The sequence below is a fragment of the Typopeltis vanoorti genome, chromosome 23 (assembly GCF_054136105.1).
Source record: "Typopeltis vanoorti isolate ZY-2024b chromosome 23, IOZ_Tvanoo_1.0, whole genome shotgun sequence".
NCBI lineage: Eukaryota > Metazoa > Arthropoda > Arachnida > Uropygi > Thelyphonidae > Typopeltis > Typopeltis vanoorti.
In genome coordinates this window covers 66,363,541-66,379,392 of record NC_143571.1, presented here as the reverse complement: position 1 = coordinate 66,379,392, position 15,852 = coordinate 66,363,541, and the positions used below count along the sequence as shown (strand labels likewise).

The 15,852-nt window shown below is 38.5% G+C and overlaps 1 protein-coding gene across 1 annotated transcript in view; it reads left to right on the top strand.

Moving 5' to 3' along the window:
* The window catches only part of LOC150093923 (homeobox protein PKNOX2-like), a 134,239-nt gene that overhangs the window by 27,642 nt on the left and 90,745 nt on the right, over positions 1-15,852 (top strand). Inside the window, 1 exon segment of the mRNA XM_090412922.1 lies at positions 10,144-10,315. Coding sequence (XP_090269048.1) covers positions 10,144-10,315 — 172 coding nt within the window.

Here is a 15,852-nt window from a genome sequence, read left to right as displayed (position 1 = left end):
GAACCACTTTGCCTAACTTCCACTCCCTAGGGACCATACCAAAGTTCAAACTTAAATTAATTATCCAAGTAAGAGGGGTTGACAATTCATTTGCACATTCACGCAACACCCGAGCTGATATTCCATCTAAGCCTACAGCAGTGTTTGCATTTAAATTTTGCAATATATTAAATACCTCTGATTCTTTAGCTTCAATTCTCTCATTAGTTATTGCTACAGGTATAGAGATATCCTCACTTGGGTGATAGACTTTTGAAAAGTGATCACTCAGTAACTCGACTATTGCATCTGATTTTGTCACCTCAATACCATCAGCACCCACTAAAGTTATCCTTCCGAAGTCATTCTTCCTCTTACTTGCTACATAGCGGAAGAACTCTTTGGGATTACCCTTGATCTCTTTGGCTAAGGTATATTGGTTATGGATTGGAGATTGACTCTCTGAACAATACCAGCAAGTTGTGTATGATTGAGTAGTGTCTCAGAAAAGGAAGGTGATCAAGGGCATGCCTCAGAACCCCTACAGTTTAATTTAATTTGTTAGTGATATTTGTGGATTGACTGGGGATCTTCGAATGTTTACCCATGATGCAAAGTTAGGTAGAATTATCAGGAGTGCTACAGGAAGATTTGAATAGCCTTTTAGCTTGGACAAATGAGTGGGCTTTCATTTATTAATATTAAACTGCAACCCCACTCATTTGTCCAAGTTAAAAGTACTTCAGGAAGTAGATGAGATTTGGGGTTTTGAAGTGATGGTAGACAGTGAATTGAAGTTATGATTGTACATCATAAGTGTTACAAAAACTGCATCATATCGTATTGCTGCTATGATAAAAAGTACCTTGACATGTAGGAATAAGGAGTGGTTGTTCTTCTATATAAGGCATTGAACTTCCAGGGTTAGCCTCTCATTCTTTCCATCTTAACATGTTAAAGTTAACAATGAAAAAAGAATGTTAACCATTTTTTTTTTTTTTTTTTTTTTTTTTTTAAAGGATGCTGAATAGGCTATGAAACTGTTGGTCTTATGCAATGATAGAGTATATGTGAGAGTTAATCCAAGAAGGGAAAAAACTAATCCTGGTTGTCAAGAGGAATATTGCCAACCAGCTGTTCCTCACTCCATTTGAGAATGGCAAGGAGATCAATGTTTAAGGCAATGGTTAAAGAAGATCTTGTGAAGTGTGAATTTATCTGAGCACTACAAAGTTTGGAAAATGAAAAAGTGAAGTGGAGAGTATACTATTATCAGCAAAGCTATAAATAGAATTGGATGTCAATGAGAGAAAGTTATTGATGTATAGAAAGAAGAATGTAGGGTAACAGCACCAAACCAACCCTGGGGTACACCAGCATTAATTGAAAAATCTAATGAAAGGAAAACATTCACCATTATCTGCAATAGATGACTGAATAGGAAGCCAGCAATTGATTCACAAAAGGAAGGAGGAATACCATAAAAACCTTGGTAAGAAAGCCATGAAGCCTGACTCAATCAAATGCCTTGGAAGTATCAAGAATGACCACTTGAGTTTCTTTGAACTTTTCCATAGCTTGTATCTGGAGTGGGTAAGCTTGGCTAGGAGATCTATAATTCCATTGTAGATCTCTTGATCTGGAACGAGTATGGCAAAATCTATACTGCTGATCACTAAGTAATTGGTGGGTCTCTAAGTAGTGAAACAGTTTGCTGTTGATGACCTTTACCATTATTTTTGAGAATATTCAGGTCAGAGCAATGGTGAGATAGTTCGATGGTTGACGTTTACCTCCCTTTTTGGGAAAATGCTGGATAAAAGCTGCTTTTAAGCAGTTGGGTAAATGCCAGATGATCATGAGAGCTTGAAGAGAATACAAGATGGATGCGAGTTTTAAAGCACAAGCTTTTAGTACAACTGGAGGGTTACTATCAAGGCTACTGAATATTTTTCCAATGTCTTTCTGGCAAAATTTCAGAGGAGGTATACTGTGTGTATAGTGTATAGTCTGTGGAATGGTGAGAAATCTGCCTTGGTTATCTATATCTAGCTAGTGTTGCGAGAAGTAGCAGTGTGTAAAAAGGGCTGCTGTTTGAGATAAGTTTTTTGAAATAATTAATAGTATATAAATGTGTGTTTATGAGTAAGAGTTGTTATAAAAGTTGTGCGCTTGCAGTGCTATTAGTGTGTGGGATTTTTTTTTATAGTTTTATTTGAATTTGGATTTGGTTATAGCATCAGAAGAGTTGATAATAACTGAGATGACATTCCTCCCACCAGTTGGAGAGAGTGACCATATGGTTTTGACTTGGAAAATGAATAGACATGCAGGAGTATCAAAGAGACGGGAACTTATGTGGAATTATAAAGCAGGTGATTATAATAGTCTTAGACGTCAACTTCAGGAAGTTTCATGGAGGGAGGAATTAGAATTCCGGGATATCATTAGTGCGTGGGAAATTGTGAAAGAATATTTTTTAGCAACAATGGTAAGTTGTATACCATGAGTGAAGAAGAGGACACAATTCGGAGTAAAGTGGATGACAAACAATATTAAACAGGAATTGCATGCAAAAAAGCGGCTATGGAAGAGCTATAAGGAGACAGGTGAAGAGAAGATTCATGAAGAATATAAGATGCAAGCCAGAACAGTGACTAGTGTGGTAAGGAAAACAAAACTGGAATGTGAGAGGAGATTGGCCCTAAGATCCAAATAAAATCCTAGGGAATTTTTTAGTTATGTGGCCAGTAGGAGGAGAAATGACTGTGGAAGAATGATATTGTGGGATAAAAATGGGAATAGAGTCACTGATGCAGAGGACATAGTGGAATTGTTCAATGAACACTTTATTGGAGTATTTCATCCTAGAGATGTCAGTTTTAATGTTAGAGGGATAGGGCTGGTTCGAGGTTTAGAGGTACAGGAGGAGAGTGTGTTTCAGATACTGAGTACTCTGGATGTCAGTAAAGCTTTGGGACTGGATGGTATTTCACCACGAGTTTTGAGAGAATGTGCTAGGGAACTGACAGTGCCTTTAACCTGACTTTTCAATGAAAGTCTGGCTGCGGGAAAGGTGCCCAGGGAATGGAAGGAAGGTAAGATAATGCCATTGCATAAGGGTGGTAACAGACTGGAAGTGTCTAATTATAGGCCAGTCTGTGTGTCATCAATAGTTGTTAAGATCTTGGAGAAAGTAGTGAGGGACCGTATACAGCATTGGGCAGATGAGGGTAATGTTATCTGTGAGAGTCAACATGGATTTGTGAAAGGGTGCTCTTGTTTTAGCAATATGCTAGCCTTTTATAATAAAGTTGCAAGATCATTAGATGAGGGAAAGGCATATACTGCAATTTTCTTAGACTTAGCGAAGGCATTTGACAAGGTGCCACATGATAAGCTGATATTTAAGTTGCAGCACATGGGTCTGGATGTCAGATTGGTCAACTGGATTCAGGATTGGCTGTCTGATAGGTATCAGAGAGTTGTGTATGGTGGAGCAGTTTCAAGGAGGTATAGAGTTATAAGTGGGGTCCCACAAGGCTCAGTACTAGGACCTATATTGTTTAACCTTTATATCAATGACATTGCCAGTGGATTGCAAGGAGATATTCAGTTGTTTGCGGATGAAGCGAAACTGGGAAGGATTATTAGTAATAGTGCAGATGTGGTAGCCCTGCAAGAGGATTTGAATAAGCTAGATAGATGGGCAAATGAATGGGGCTATCAGTTTAATGCAGCAAAATGTAAGGTCTTGAGGTTTGGGAAACATCGATGGGATGCTGCATTCTCTATGGGAGGAGTTATACTGGAGGAAATAGGGGAGACAAGAGATCTAGGATTGATGATTGATAGAAACCTGAAATTTAGGGGGCATATTGCAAAGGTGGTGAAGGTAACGCAGAGGATTGCTGCAATTATGAGAAGGACACTGACCTGCAGAGATAAAAAGGTTATCATTCTGTTGTATAAGTCTCTGATCAGACCACATTTAGACCATTGTTCTCAGATTTGGTCCTCAGGATTTGAAGGGGATAAATTAACTGTGGAAAGGATACAAAGACGGATGACAAAGATGGTTTCAGGATTGTACAAGGATAGTTATGAGGATCAGCTGAGGGAATGTGGACTGCAGAGTTTGATGGATAGAAGAAGGAGAGGTGATATGATTGAGACTTTTAAACTGTTGAGAGGTGGTTACAGGGTTGACACTGAGGAGTTCTTTCGCTTGGTTGAACATCCGGAAGGAGTGATGACAAGAGGCCATCCCTGGAAGTTACGAAAGGAAACTCTGAGCAAGAGGGTGGGGAGTGGTTTCTTTACGTGGAGGGTGGTTGAACCGTGGAATGCATTGCCTGATGGAGTGGTGAGAGCGAGAACGGTCAATGAGTTTAAGGAGCGGTATGATAGACTTTTTGTGTTTCTTAGGGGGGACCTCCCCTCGATGAATCTTGACAGACTTTATGTTCTTAGGAAGGACCTCCCACGATGAGTCTTTTGACTCCATGGAGGCCTGAATAATAATAATAATAATAATAATTTATGAATTCTTTGAAATTAGAGCTTAGTATACTATCCAGCAAAGGCAATATGGCAGCAGCTTTGTCCATGCAGGATTTCATTTTTGATTTCGGTCGTTTCATGAAATGTGAGGTGTGTTATATGTACTCATTTCATTATATAGATAAATTGTGGATATTTAAGGTAGATGGAAGGAGGGTGTGTGCAAAGTGTGAGCTGAATGACAACTGATGAGTGCTAATATGTTGATAACTGAAAATGGTAGTAGTGAGAATGCAGTGAGGAGAATGAGTGTTCATCTGATAGAGATGGACGGTGTAAAGGAGCAGCAAAAAATGTTAGAAAAGAGAATGAGGGATGGTAAGAAAGACTAAGGTGATGTGAATGTGGCAGAAGTTAAAAAGAAAAGTGCAGTTAAAGATACGGTAGCGAGCGGCATTGACTGTGAACAAGCATGTATGATGCAAGGTTTGAAAATTCAAAAGAATGAATAACAGCTCAAATGTGATGCAAGATTCAAAAGTTAAGTTGGGTAAGATGAAGCAAGAGATGAAATGGATGCAGAATGAAGTTAAGAGAATTCGAGATATGTATGGAAGAGTGAAAATGAAAACAAATAATGTTGGTATAAAAGAGGTAACGAAAGACTCACGAGTGTCGTTGTATGGTGATTCAATTATTAAAGATGGACTGTATGAGAGGATGCATAAAGTATGTTTTACTGGAGGTAGAACGAGTAATGTGATTGAGGCATTAGATATGAGAAGTAAGCGAGTAAAAAGAGTTGGTAGTTATAATAGGTACAAATGATTTGATTGCAAACAAAGAACACGTGAGATTGGATATCAGGAGGTTGTTGAGACAGATAAAAGAGAATAGTGTGATAGGAAAGGTAGTAAGCATGTTGCCCAGGTATGACAGTGGTGAGATGAGGCAGAGAGCAAGGATTATGAATGATATGTTAGTAGAAATGTGTGATGAGAAAGGAGTGCATTTTGTTAATGTGTGGAATGAGTTTGAAGGACGAAGTGAACTGTATAGGAGCAATGGACTGCATTTGAGTGGTTTTGGTGTGAAGCGCTTGCAGAGACTGCTGATGGAAGGTAGAGAAGTGAGTGCAGAGAATGAATCTGATCAAGTGGTAAGCAATGTGGAAGAACAGGAGAGATTGAAGAGGTGGTTGTCATTGAAGAAGTGAGTGACATGAGTATAGAGAATGAGAGAACAGGTGCACAAGACAGACAGGGAAATGGGGAGGCTCAGGGTGGACAGAGGAACACAACGTGAGAAAGATAGATATGATGTGAATGCATGTGTAGACAAAAAGGAAAGGGGTTGACCTGGGATTAAGGGAAAACAGTTGGATCTGAAGAAGGTTAGAAGACGAATAAGGAGAAAAAGAAATGGCTCAAGTTAAGCATGGAGAATATCGCATCAAATAAGTGGTGTCAGTGGAACTAGCTATAGATCCAGGATTAAGCTGCTGTGTTTGTATACAAATGCTAGAAGTGTAAGAAACAAGGCAAATAAAATGGGTGCATTAATTGAGTCTCTTCACCCAAAAATTGTTGGAATAACTGAGACATGGTTGGATGAGGACGACATCCTGACAGGAATAGAGATGGAAGGGTGTGATGTGTTTCATGAGGATAGAAAGGGTAAAAAGAGAGGGAGAGTGCTATTGATGATAGTGAAAGAATTAAGTCCATACAAAGTAGAGATGCAAGAGGGAAATAGTGCTAGTGGTTTTGAGGCAATATGGTGTGAGATCAGGACCGGCGCATAGTATTTTTCTTGTGTGTGCGATTAATGTTCAGTGCCTTTCCAAAAAAGTTTTTTTTTGATAAAGTGTGAATAAAACGAACAGGAAATGAAAAACAAATGAAATCCGCTCGACGGTATAATGTTACCTACAGATTAGTGCTGCTTATACAAATTTTTTCAAGTTATATAAATTTTCAAAATAATATATAATAGTAATATAAAGTTAAGAGATTTATTCAAATATTCTTTACATTAATTTTGCTAAAAGGGACTCATCTGGCTTTCATTTTAGTGAAATCCTGTCACAGTACATCAATGTTGATAGACTAAGCAATATTATTTTCTATTGAAATTAGTGCCAAACCATTTAGTTTTTCTTGCTCATGCTTGATAACAGGTAGTTCTTTATTAATTGTAATTTAGAAAATGTTCTCTCTCCCTTAGCAACTGAAACGAGCAAAGTCAATAGTATTCTCAATGCAATCAATGAATTTGCAAACAGTTCTTCAATGTTGCGATTATTTTGTGTCGCTGATGCTGCCCTAACAGCCCGCTAATATAACAGGCTCAAATGTTGAGAAGAATGAGTTATCAGTAGTAAGCCTACTTTTAGGGCCGGACCACATGCATCTGATCTGATTAAAATTAGGATATGGCCCTCAACAATTAATCATAAGTTGATTTATGATACATCAAAAAATAAAGAACTATTTTAGGTATATTTTCGTAAATTTTAATCGAAAATTACAGTGATATAATCGGGTCCAGGATACAATTTCAGAATTTATTTGTTCGTTTCTGGGAAGATCTGAAGGGGCCCGAATGGAAGCCGATGTACATTCATAATTATATGTGCCGTTCTGTACCATTCGTTTAAACTCTTATCTCATATTTTTTGACATCTTTTAGGTGCCTTTTCTTCTGCGACACCTGTGTATATTCACACTTTGCACATGCTACCAGCCGGGCCTGTGTGAGATAGAGGTGAATAGAATGAAATACTTAGTTGGATGTTTTTAAAGACCTGGTGATGTGGATGGTAGTGACTCTGAAATGTATAATCATATTAGCCAAGCAAATAAGAAAAGGGTGATTTTAACTATGGCAATATAGACTGGGATGATGAGATAGCAACTGGAAGTAAAGAAAATGATTTTTTGAGGGACAACTACCTCAGACAGTATGTACCAGAGGGCACACGAGGATTGAAGGTCTTGGAATTGATCATCTCATCAGAGGATGTAATTATAAATGAGGTGTCAAATCACCCTCCAGTTGGTGACCATGTGACCATGCAGTGATTACCTGGGTGGTTGCCAGCAGTGTGAGGACCTCTGTGAGAAAAGAGTATATGTGGAACTACAAGGCTGGTGATTATGAAGAGCTCAGGAGACAGCTTGCAGGTATAGCATGGAATGAGGAGTTAGCTGGAAGAAAAATCAGTGCAGCTTGAAAGATATTCAAGAACTTTATAGATATTATTAGATATTGTCAAGTCCAAGATTTTTGGACTTGATACCACGTATCCTGAAGGAATGTGCCAGGGAGTTCACATCTGCCTTGACATATTTTTTTTATATGAGTCTTGCTGGGTCAAGTTCCAAAGGAATGAAAGGAGGGCAAGATTGTGCTGTTTCATAGGGGAGGTGATAGAACTCAGGCATCAAATTACAGGCTTATCTGTGTTGTCAGGTGTTGTGGTTAAGTTGTTGGAGAAGTTGGTGAGAACTAGAATCCAGAATTGGGTTGACAACAATGATATTATCATTGATAGACAGCATGAATTTGCTAAAGGGAGGTCATGTTTTAGTAATCTACTTACTTATTGCTTCCTTGCTTCCTTGAACAGAGGAGAGGGATACATAGTAATATACTTAGATTTCGCAAAGGCATTGATAGATTACCACATGATAAGTTGATAGTCAAACTAGAGCAGATGGGGGTTGGATATTTAGTGCATTGGATCAGAGATTGGTTATCTGATATGTATCAGCAAGTTGTGTATGGGGGAGCAATATCCAGGAAGAGGAAAGTCACTAGTGGTGTTCCTCCGGGGTCTGTTTTAGGGCCATCGCTGTTTAATATGTATGTTAATGATATTTGCAAAGATTTGGATGGAGATATTCAGTTGTTTGCAGATGATGCAAAGTTGGGATGAACCATGAAGATTAGAGATGTTGTGGCCTTGCAAGAAGACTTGAATAAATTGAGTGAATGGCACAGAAATGGAGATGCGAGTACAATGTTGCAAAATGTAAGGTTTTAAAATTTGGGAAACAAAGATGGGATGTAGAATTTATGCTTGGTGGTGATCTATTGTTGGAGGTGGAGGATATAAGAGTTCTTGGGGCGAAAGTAAATAGGGATCGGAAATTTAGGGGACACATTGCCAAAATTGTGAGAACAACACAAAGAATTCTGCGAATGATGCATAGGACACAGACTTGTCGAAGTAAGGAGATTCTTGTTCCATTGTATAAGGCTTTGATTAGGCCACACATGGACTACCATGTGCCCAAATTTGGTCACCTGGTTTTCAAAAGGATGAAGAGACGTTGGAAAGGGTCCAGAGGCTTATCTGTATTGTCAGGTGGTTTTTGATCTCTGGAATGTCGAATATGAGGAAAGGTTGAGAAGATGCAATTTACAGAGTCTAGTGGATAGGAGGAAGAGGGGGTGATATGATAGAGACCTACAAGTTAGTAAGGGGTGGTTATAGGATCATTGTTGGAGAGGTTTTACAGAAAATGCTGGGAGATTAGGGGAGAACCAGAGGTCATCCCTGAAAGCTAAATAAGGAGGGTGTGAGCAGGGGAGTGAGAAGCAGGTTTTTTGCAAGCAGAGTTGTGAATGATTGGAATGCCTTGCCTGAGAGTGTGGTATCTGCAGAAAATTTGGGTGTTTAAGGCACAATATAATGAGCTGTCTGTATGACATAAGGACCTCCTAGATGAGTGTTTGACTCCATGGGGTCTTGGGATAATAATATGAGAGTCTGAGAAAAAAAAAACTGATGGCAAGAGGTCCATCCACCTTATCTTTTAGGAGATGTTATCATTGTGCCAGATGTAAGAGAGAGAGAGAAGTATAAATGTAGGACAGAAATTGCATCCAACAGTCCTGGAAAGGGAAAAGAAGACTCAGCTGCCATTTAGACAGGAGACAGGCGTAGTGCATTTGATTCATAGAAAGTTTGCTCTGTGTTTGTTGATAATTTTTGCAGTTGTTTCAAGCTGTAGTGTAAGCTAAGTGAGTGGTTGGAGTCATTGGACATATACTGAATTTTTGGTTTTGACTGCTATGGTACATTTGTTGAAATAAAACTGCTTGAATACCCCTCTCTCTCTCTCTCTCTCTCTCTCGGATCTCCTCATGTTTGCAGACTCGTGACTTTCCTGATGATGTTTCGCCATTTCCTTCTTCCCTGTGCTTCTCTTATTGCTTGTTCTTAAGTCCAGTGATTCTTGATATTTGGTCAATCTATCTGTTGAGGGATTTCCTCTTTTCTTTTTTCACACGGTTTACGCTGGATGATTATATTTTCCAGGCATTCGCCTTCCCTTCTGCATATTTGTCCAAAATATTTCACAATGCTCTTGTCAATTATGTTTATCAGTCTTGTGTGGATATTCATTTCTTCTAGGCTACTTTTGCTTGTTTGTTTTTTTCTGTACAAGACACTCTTAATATTCTTCTCCAGCACCAGAGCTCAAATGCCTCAATTCTTCTTCTATCATCTTGCATTAGCATATTTAGTATTAAGTAGAAGAATGGTTTTATTGTTATACATTACTACATGCTATTATGTCTTGACTGCAACTTTCATTTGTAATTACTTTTAACACTTATGTTGACAATTGAAACTTTTTATATTTTCAGACATCCTTTATTTCCTCTTCTTGCTTTACTGTTTGAAAAGTGTGAACTGGCTACTCAGAGTGCAGAAGTTCCTTCATCAGAAAGTTTTAATATGGATATTCAAGCATTTGTTCAGCATCAGGAGAGAGATCGGAAGCCTTTCTTTAGTGATGATCCTGAAGTAGATGGTTTAGTAAGTAATTCCAAAATATTATGAAATTATGTTCACTTAACTTAATTAGATTAACTTAATTAATCTCAACATGTAACTCAATTAAACCACAATAGTTGCCCTGTGTATGTTAGTTACACATATGCTCTGAAAGTTTGTAACCTCTTGATTTGGTTATTCTTTTAACATTGTGATTAAAATGGCAAATTTTGTGAAGAAATTATGAAATATAATATGAAATATGGATTTGTGATGAGCAGGTCTTGTTTTAGCAATCTGCTTACGTTTTATGATAAGGCGATGAATGTTTTGGATAAGGGAGATAGATTCACATAGTGATTTTCTTGTACTTTTGAAAAGGCATTTGATAGATTAGCACATGACAGATTGGTGATAAGCTGCAGAAGATGGGATTAGATAGCAAATTGGTTAGATGAATTAATGATTGGCATTCTGAAAGATGCCAGCAAATTGTGTATGATAGAGCACTGTCAGAAATGGAGGGTGATATGTGACATGCCTCAGAATTTTGTTCTTGGACACCTACTGTTTAACTTATTTGTTAATGATATTTCATGAAGATTGACTGGAGATCTTCAAATATTTGCCGAATGATACAAACTTAGAAAGAATTATTAGGATTAATACTGATGTTAATTCCCTACAGGAAGGCTTGAATAGACTTTTAGTTTCGGCAAATGAATGGGATTGCAATTTTAATATTAATGCAAGGTGTTATTATTATTATTCAGGCCTCCATGGAGTCAAAAGACTCATCGTGGGAGGTCCTTCCTAAGAACATAAAGTCTTCGAGATTCATCAAGGGGAGGTCCCACTTAAGAAACACAAAAAGTCTATCATACCACTCCATAAACTCATTGACCGTTCTCGCTCTCGCCACTCCATCAGGCAATGTATTCCACGGTTCAACACCCTCCATGCAAAGAAACCACTCCTCACCCTCTTGTTCAGAGTTTCCTTTCGTAACTTCCAGGGATGGCCTCTTGTCATCACTCCTTCCTGCTGTTTAACCAGGTGAAAGAACTCCCCCAGTGTCAACCCTGTAACCACCTCTCAACAGTTTAAAAGTCTCAATCATATCACATCTCCTTCTTCTATCCACCAAACTCTGCAGTCCACATTCCCTCAGTCGATCCTCTTGTACAGTCCTGAAACCATCTTTGTCATCCGTCTTTGTATCCTTTCCACAGTTAATTTATCCCCTTCAAATCCTGGGGACCAAATCTGAGAACATTAGTCTAAGTGTGGTCTGATCGAGACTTATACAACGGAATGATAACCTTTTATTTCTGCAGGTCAGTGTCCTTCTCATAATTGCAGCAATCCTCTGCGTTACCTTCACCACCTTTGCAATATGCCCCCTAAATTTCGGATTTCTATCAATCATCAGCCCCAGATCTCTTGTCTCCCTTACTTCCTCCATTATAACTCCTCCCATAAAGAATGCAGCATCCCATCGATGTTTCCCAAACCTCAAGACCTTACATTTTGCTGCATTAAACTGACACCCCCATTCATTTGCCCATCTATCTAGCTTATTCAAATCCTCTTGCAGGGCTACCACATCTGCACTATTACTAATAATCCTTCCCAGCTTCACATCATCCGCAAACAACTGAATATCCCCTTGCAATCCACTGGCAATGTCATTGATATAAAGGTTAAACAATATAGGTCCTAGTACTGAGCCCTGTGGGACCCCACTTATAACTCTATACCTCCTTGAAACTGCTCCACCATACACAACTCTCTGATACCTATCAGACAGCCAATCCTGAATCCAGTTGACTAATCTGACATCCAGACCCATGTGCTGCAACTTAAATATCAGCTTATCATGTGGCACCTTGTCAAATGCCTTCACTAAGTCTAAGAAAATTGCAGTATATGCCTTTCCCTCATCTAATGTTCTTGTAACTTTATTATAAAAGGCTAGCATATTGCTAAAACAAGAGCACCCTTTCACAAATCCATGTTGACTCTCACAGATAACATTATCCTCATCTGCCCAATGCTGTTTACGGTCCTTCACTACTTTCTCCAAGATCTTAACAACTACTGATGACACACAGACTGGCCGATAATTAGACACTTCCAGTCTGTTACCACCCTTATATGCAATGGCACTATCTTACCTTCCTTCCATTCCCTGGGCACCTTTCCCACAGCCAGACTTTCATTGGAAAGCCAGGTTAAAGGCACTGTCAGTTACCTAGCACATTCTCTCAAAACTCGTGGTGAAATACCGTCCAGTCCCAAAGCTTTACTGATATCCAGAGTACTCAGTATCTGAAACACACTCTCCTCCTGTACCTCTAAACCTCGAACAAGCCCTATCCCTCTAGCGTTAAAACTGACTCCTCTAGGATGAAATACTCCAATAAAGTGTTCATTGAACAATTCCACTATATCCTCTGCATCAGTCACGCTATTCCCATTTTTATCCCACAATATCATTCTTCCACAGTCATTTCTCCTCCTACTGGCCACATAGCTAAAAAATTCCCTAGGATTTTCTTTGGATCTTAGGGCCAGTCTCCTCTCATATTCCAGTTTCTCTTTCCTTACCACACTAGTCACTCTTCTGGCCTGTGTCTTATATTCTTCATCCATCTTCTCTTCACCTGTCTCCTTATTTCTCTTCCATAGCCTCTTTTTCGCATGCAATTCCTGTTTAATATTGTTTGTCATCCATTTTACTCCAAATTGTGTCCTCTTCTTCACTCGTGGTATACAACTTACCATTGCTGCTAACAAATATTCTTTCACAATTTCCCACGCACTAATGATATCCCAGCCTTCCAATTCCTCCCTCCATGAAACTTCCTGAAGTTGACGTCTAAGACTATTATAATCACCTGCTTTATAATTCCACATAAGTTCCCGTCTCTTTGATACTCCTGCATGTCTATTCATTTTCCAAGTCAAAACCATATGGTCACTCTCTCCAACTGGTGGGAGAGATGTCATCTCAGTTATTATCAACTCTTCTGATGCTATAACCAAATCCAAATTCAAATAAAACTATAAAAAAAAAAAATCCCACACACTAATAGCACTGCAAGCGCACAACTTTTATAACAACTCTTACTCATAAACACGCATTTATATACTATTAATTATTTCAAAAAACTTATCTCAAACAGCAGCCTTTTTTACACACTGCTACTTCTCGCAACACTAGCTAGATATAGATAACCAAGGCAGATTTCTCACCATTCCACAAACTATACACTATACACAGTATACCTCCTCTGAAATTTTGCCAGAAAGACATTGGAAAAATATTCAGTAGCCTTGATAGTAACCCTCCAGTTGTACTAAAAGCTTGTGCTTTAAAACTCGCATCCATCTTGTATTCTCTTCAAGCTCTCATGATCATCTGGCATTTACCCAACTGCTTAAAAGCAGCTTTTATCCAGCATTTTCCCAAAAATTGTTGTAAAAGTCAGCCATCAAACTATCTCACCATTGCTCTGACCTGAATATTCTCAAAAATAATGGTAAAGGTCATCAACAGCAAACTGTTTCACACTTAGAGACCCACCAATTACTTAGTGATCAACAATATAGATTTTGCCATACTCATTCCAGATCAAGAGATCTACAATGGAATTATAGATCTCCTAGCCAAGCTTACCCACTCCAGATACAAGCTATGGAAAAGTTCAAAGAAACTCAAGTGGTCACCCTTGATACCTCCAAGGCATTTGATTGAGTCAGGCTTCATGGCTTTCTTACCAAGGTTTTTATGGTATTCCTCCTTCCTTTTGTGAATCAATTGCTAGCTTCCTATCTAGTCATCTATTGCAGATCATGGTGAATGTTTTCCTTTCATTAGAGCTCTTCTGCTCAGGTCATCATTATCATACCTAGGCAACACGCACACTATTTTTCCTCTCTCTGTCTTCTTCCGTATAGCCTCAAGCAAAAATCTCATATCTCTTGCTGCCCGACTTACATTACCACTCAAGTCATTTGTTCCTACCATCACAATCATCTCATCCACTTCTCTTAATTGCATAGCCACCCTTTCTATTGTTCCTCCTGGCAAACACTCCTCACCCATCCTATCTTGAGCACCACTTTTGGATACAGTGATATAAGGCTACGTACTGCATTGGTGGAGCTGTACTTCAGGAAGTGGATGAGCTTTGTGGTCTTGGAGTGATGGTAGACAGTAGACTGAAGTTCCAAGGGCACATCGCAAGTGTTGCAAAACACTGCATATTGTATTGCTGCTATGATAAATAGTACATTGCCATGTAGTGATAAGGAGGTGATGGTGCTTCTATATAAGGCATTGGTCAGACTATATATATATATATATATATATATATATATATATAAATGGACAATTGTGCTGCAATCTGGTCAGCTAGTTTCCATTGTGATGTGGAAACACTAGAAAAGGGTCCAAAGACAAATGGTCAATATGTGATATTAGGACTCTGGAGTATTGGCTATGAAGAGCGTTTGAGGGAATGTGGATAAGAGGAAAAGAGGAGATATGATAGAGACCTTCAAGTTAGTTAAAGGATTCTATCAGATTAATACAGAAGGAATTATAAAAAGAGTGGATGTTAAGATGGGAAGAATAAGAGACCATCACTGGAAATTATATAAAAATGTGGTGAAGAAGAGTATGAGTAAATTTTTTATATGGAAAGTTGTTGGTGAGTGGAATGTATTACTAGAGTGCTTTGTGAATGCTGGTAGCATAAGTAAATTCAGTGCTCATTATAATGACATGTTGCTGGTTGAGTGGCCCTCCCACAATGAGTATGTTGCCTCCATGGAGATTACCAAAATAATGGTAATAATAATATAATTCACAGGATTCACAAACCCACACTTGTCCATCAATCCCTGTATTTTATTTTGAGCCAATTTTTCCAACACTTTAATCACAACTGCAGATATACAGACCAGTCTATAATTGGAAACCTGTTCTCAAACCATGCTTGTGGAGAGGTGTTATTTTGTCTTCTTTCCACTCCTTAGGAATCTTCTACAGTGCAAGACTTTCATTAAATAAGTAGGACAAGGGCATGGCTAACTCTTTTGTACATTCTTTAAAAATATGTGGTGATAAGTAATCCATTCTTACAGCCTTGTTAAAATCTAACCCAAGCAACACTTGATATGCTTCTGATTCTTTCATCTTTAATTCTCCTAATTCTTGTCTCCCTTCTACATGTTGCACAGCATCATTCACACCACTGTGATATACACTATTGAAGTGTTCATTAAATAATTCCACTATGTCATTTGTTGTGGTTACTATGCTACCATAACTATTCACCAGTATCAGCCTGGCATAATTATTCTTGCCATCTAGCATCTTGCCAAAAACCTGACTTGCCAATCTCTTCTGATATTCTACTTTTTTTTTTTTTACCATGCTTTTCACTTTTCTGGTCTGTGCTTCATATTCCTCATGCATCTGCTCACTGCAAACTGTCTTGTATACTTCCTCTATAACAACTTCTTTTTTAACACTGCTTGCTTGATTTCACAGTTCATCCATCACACTT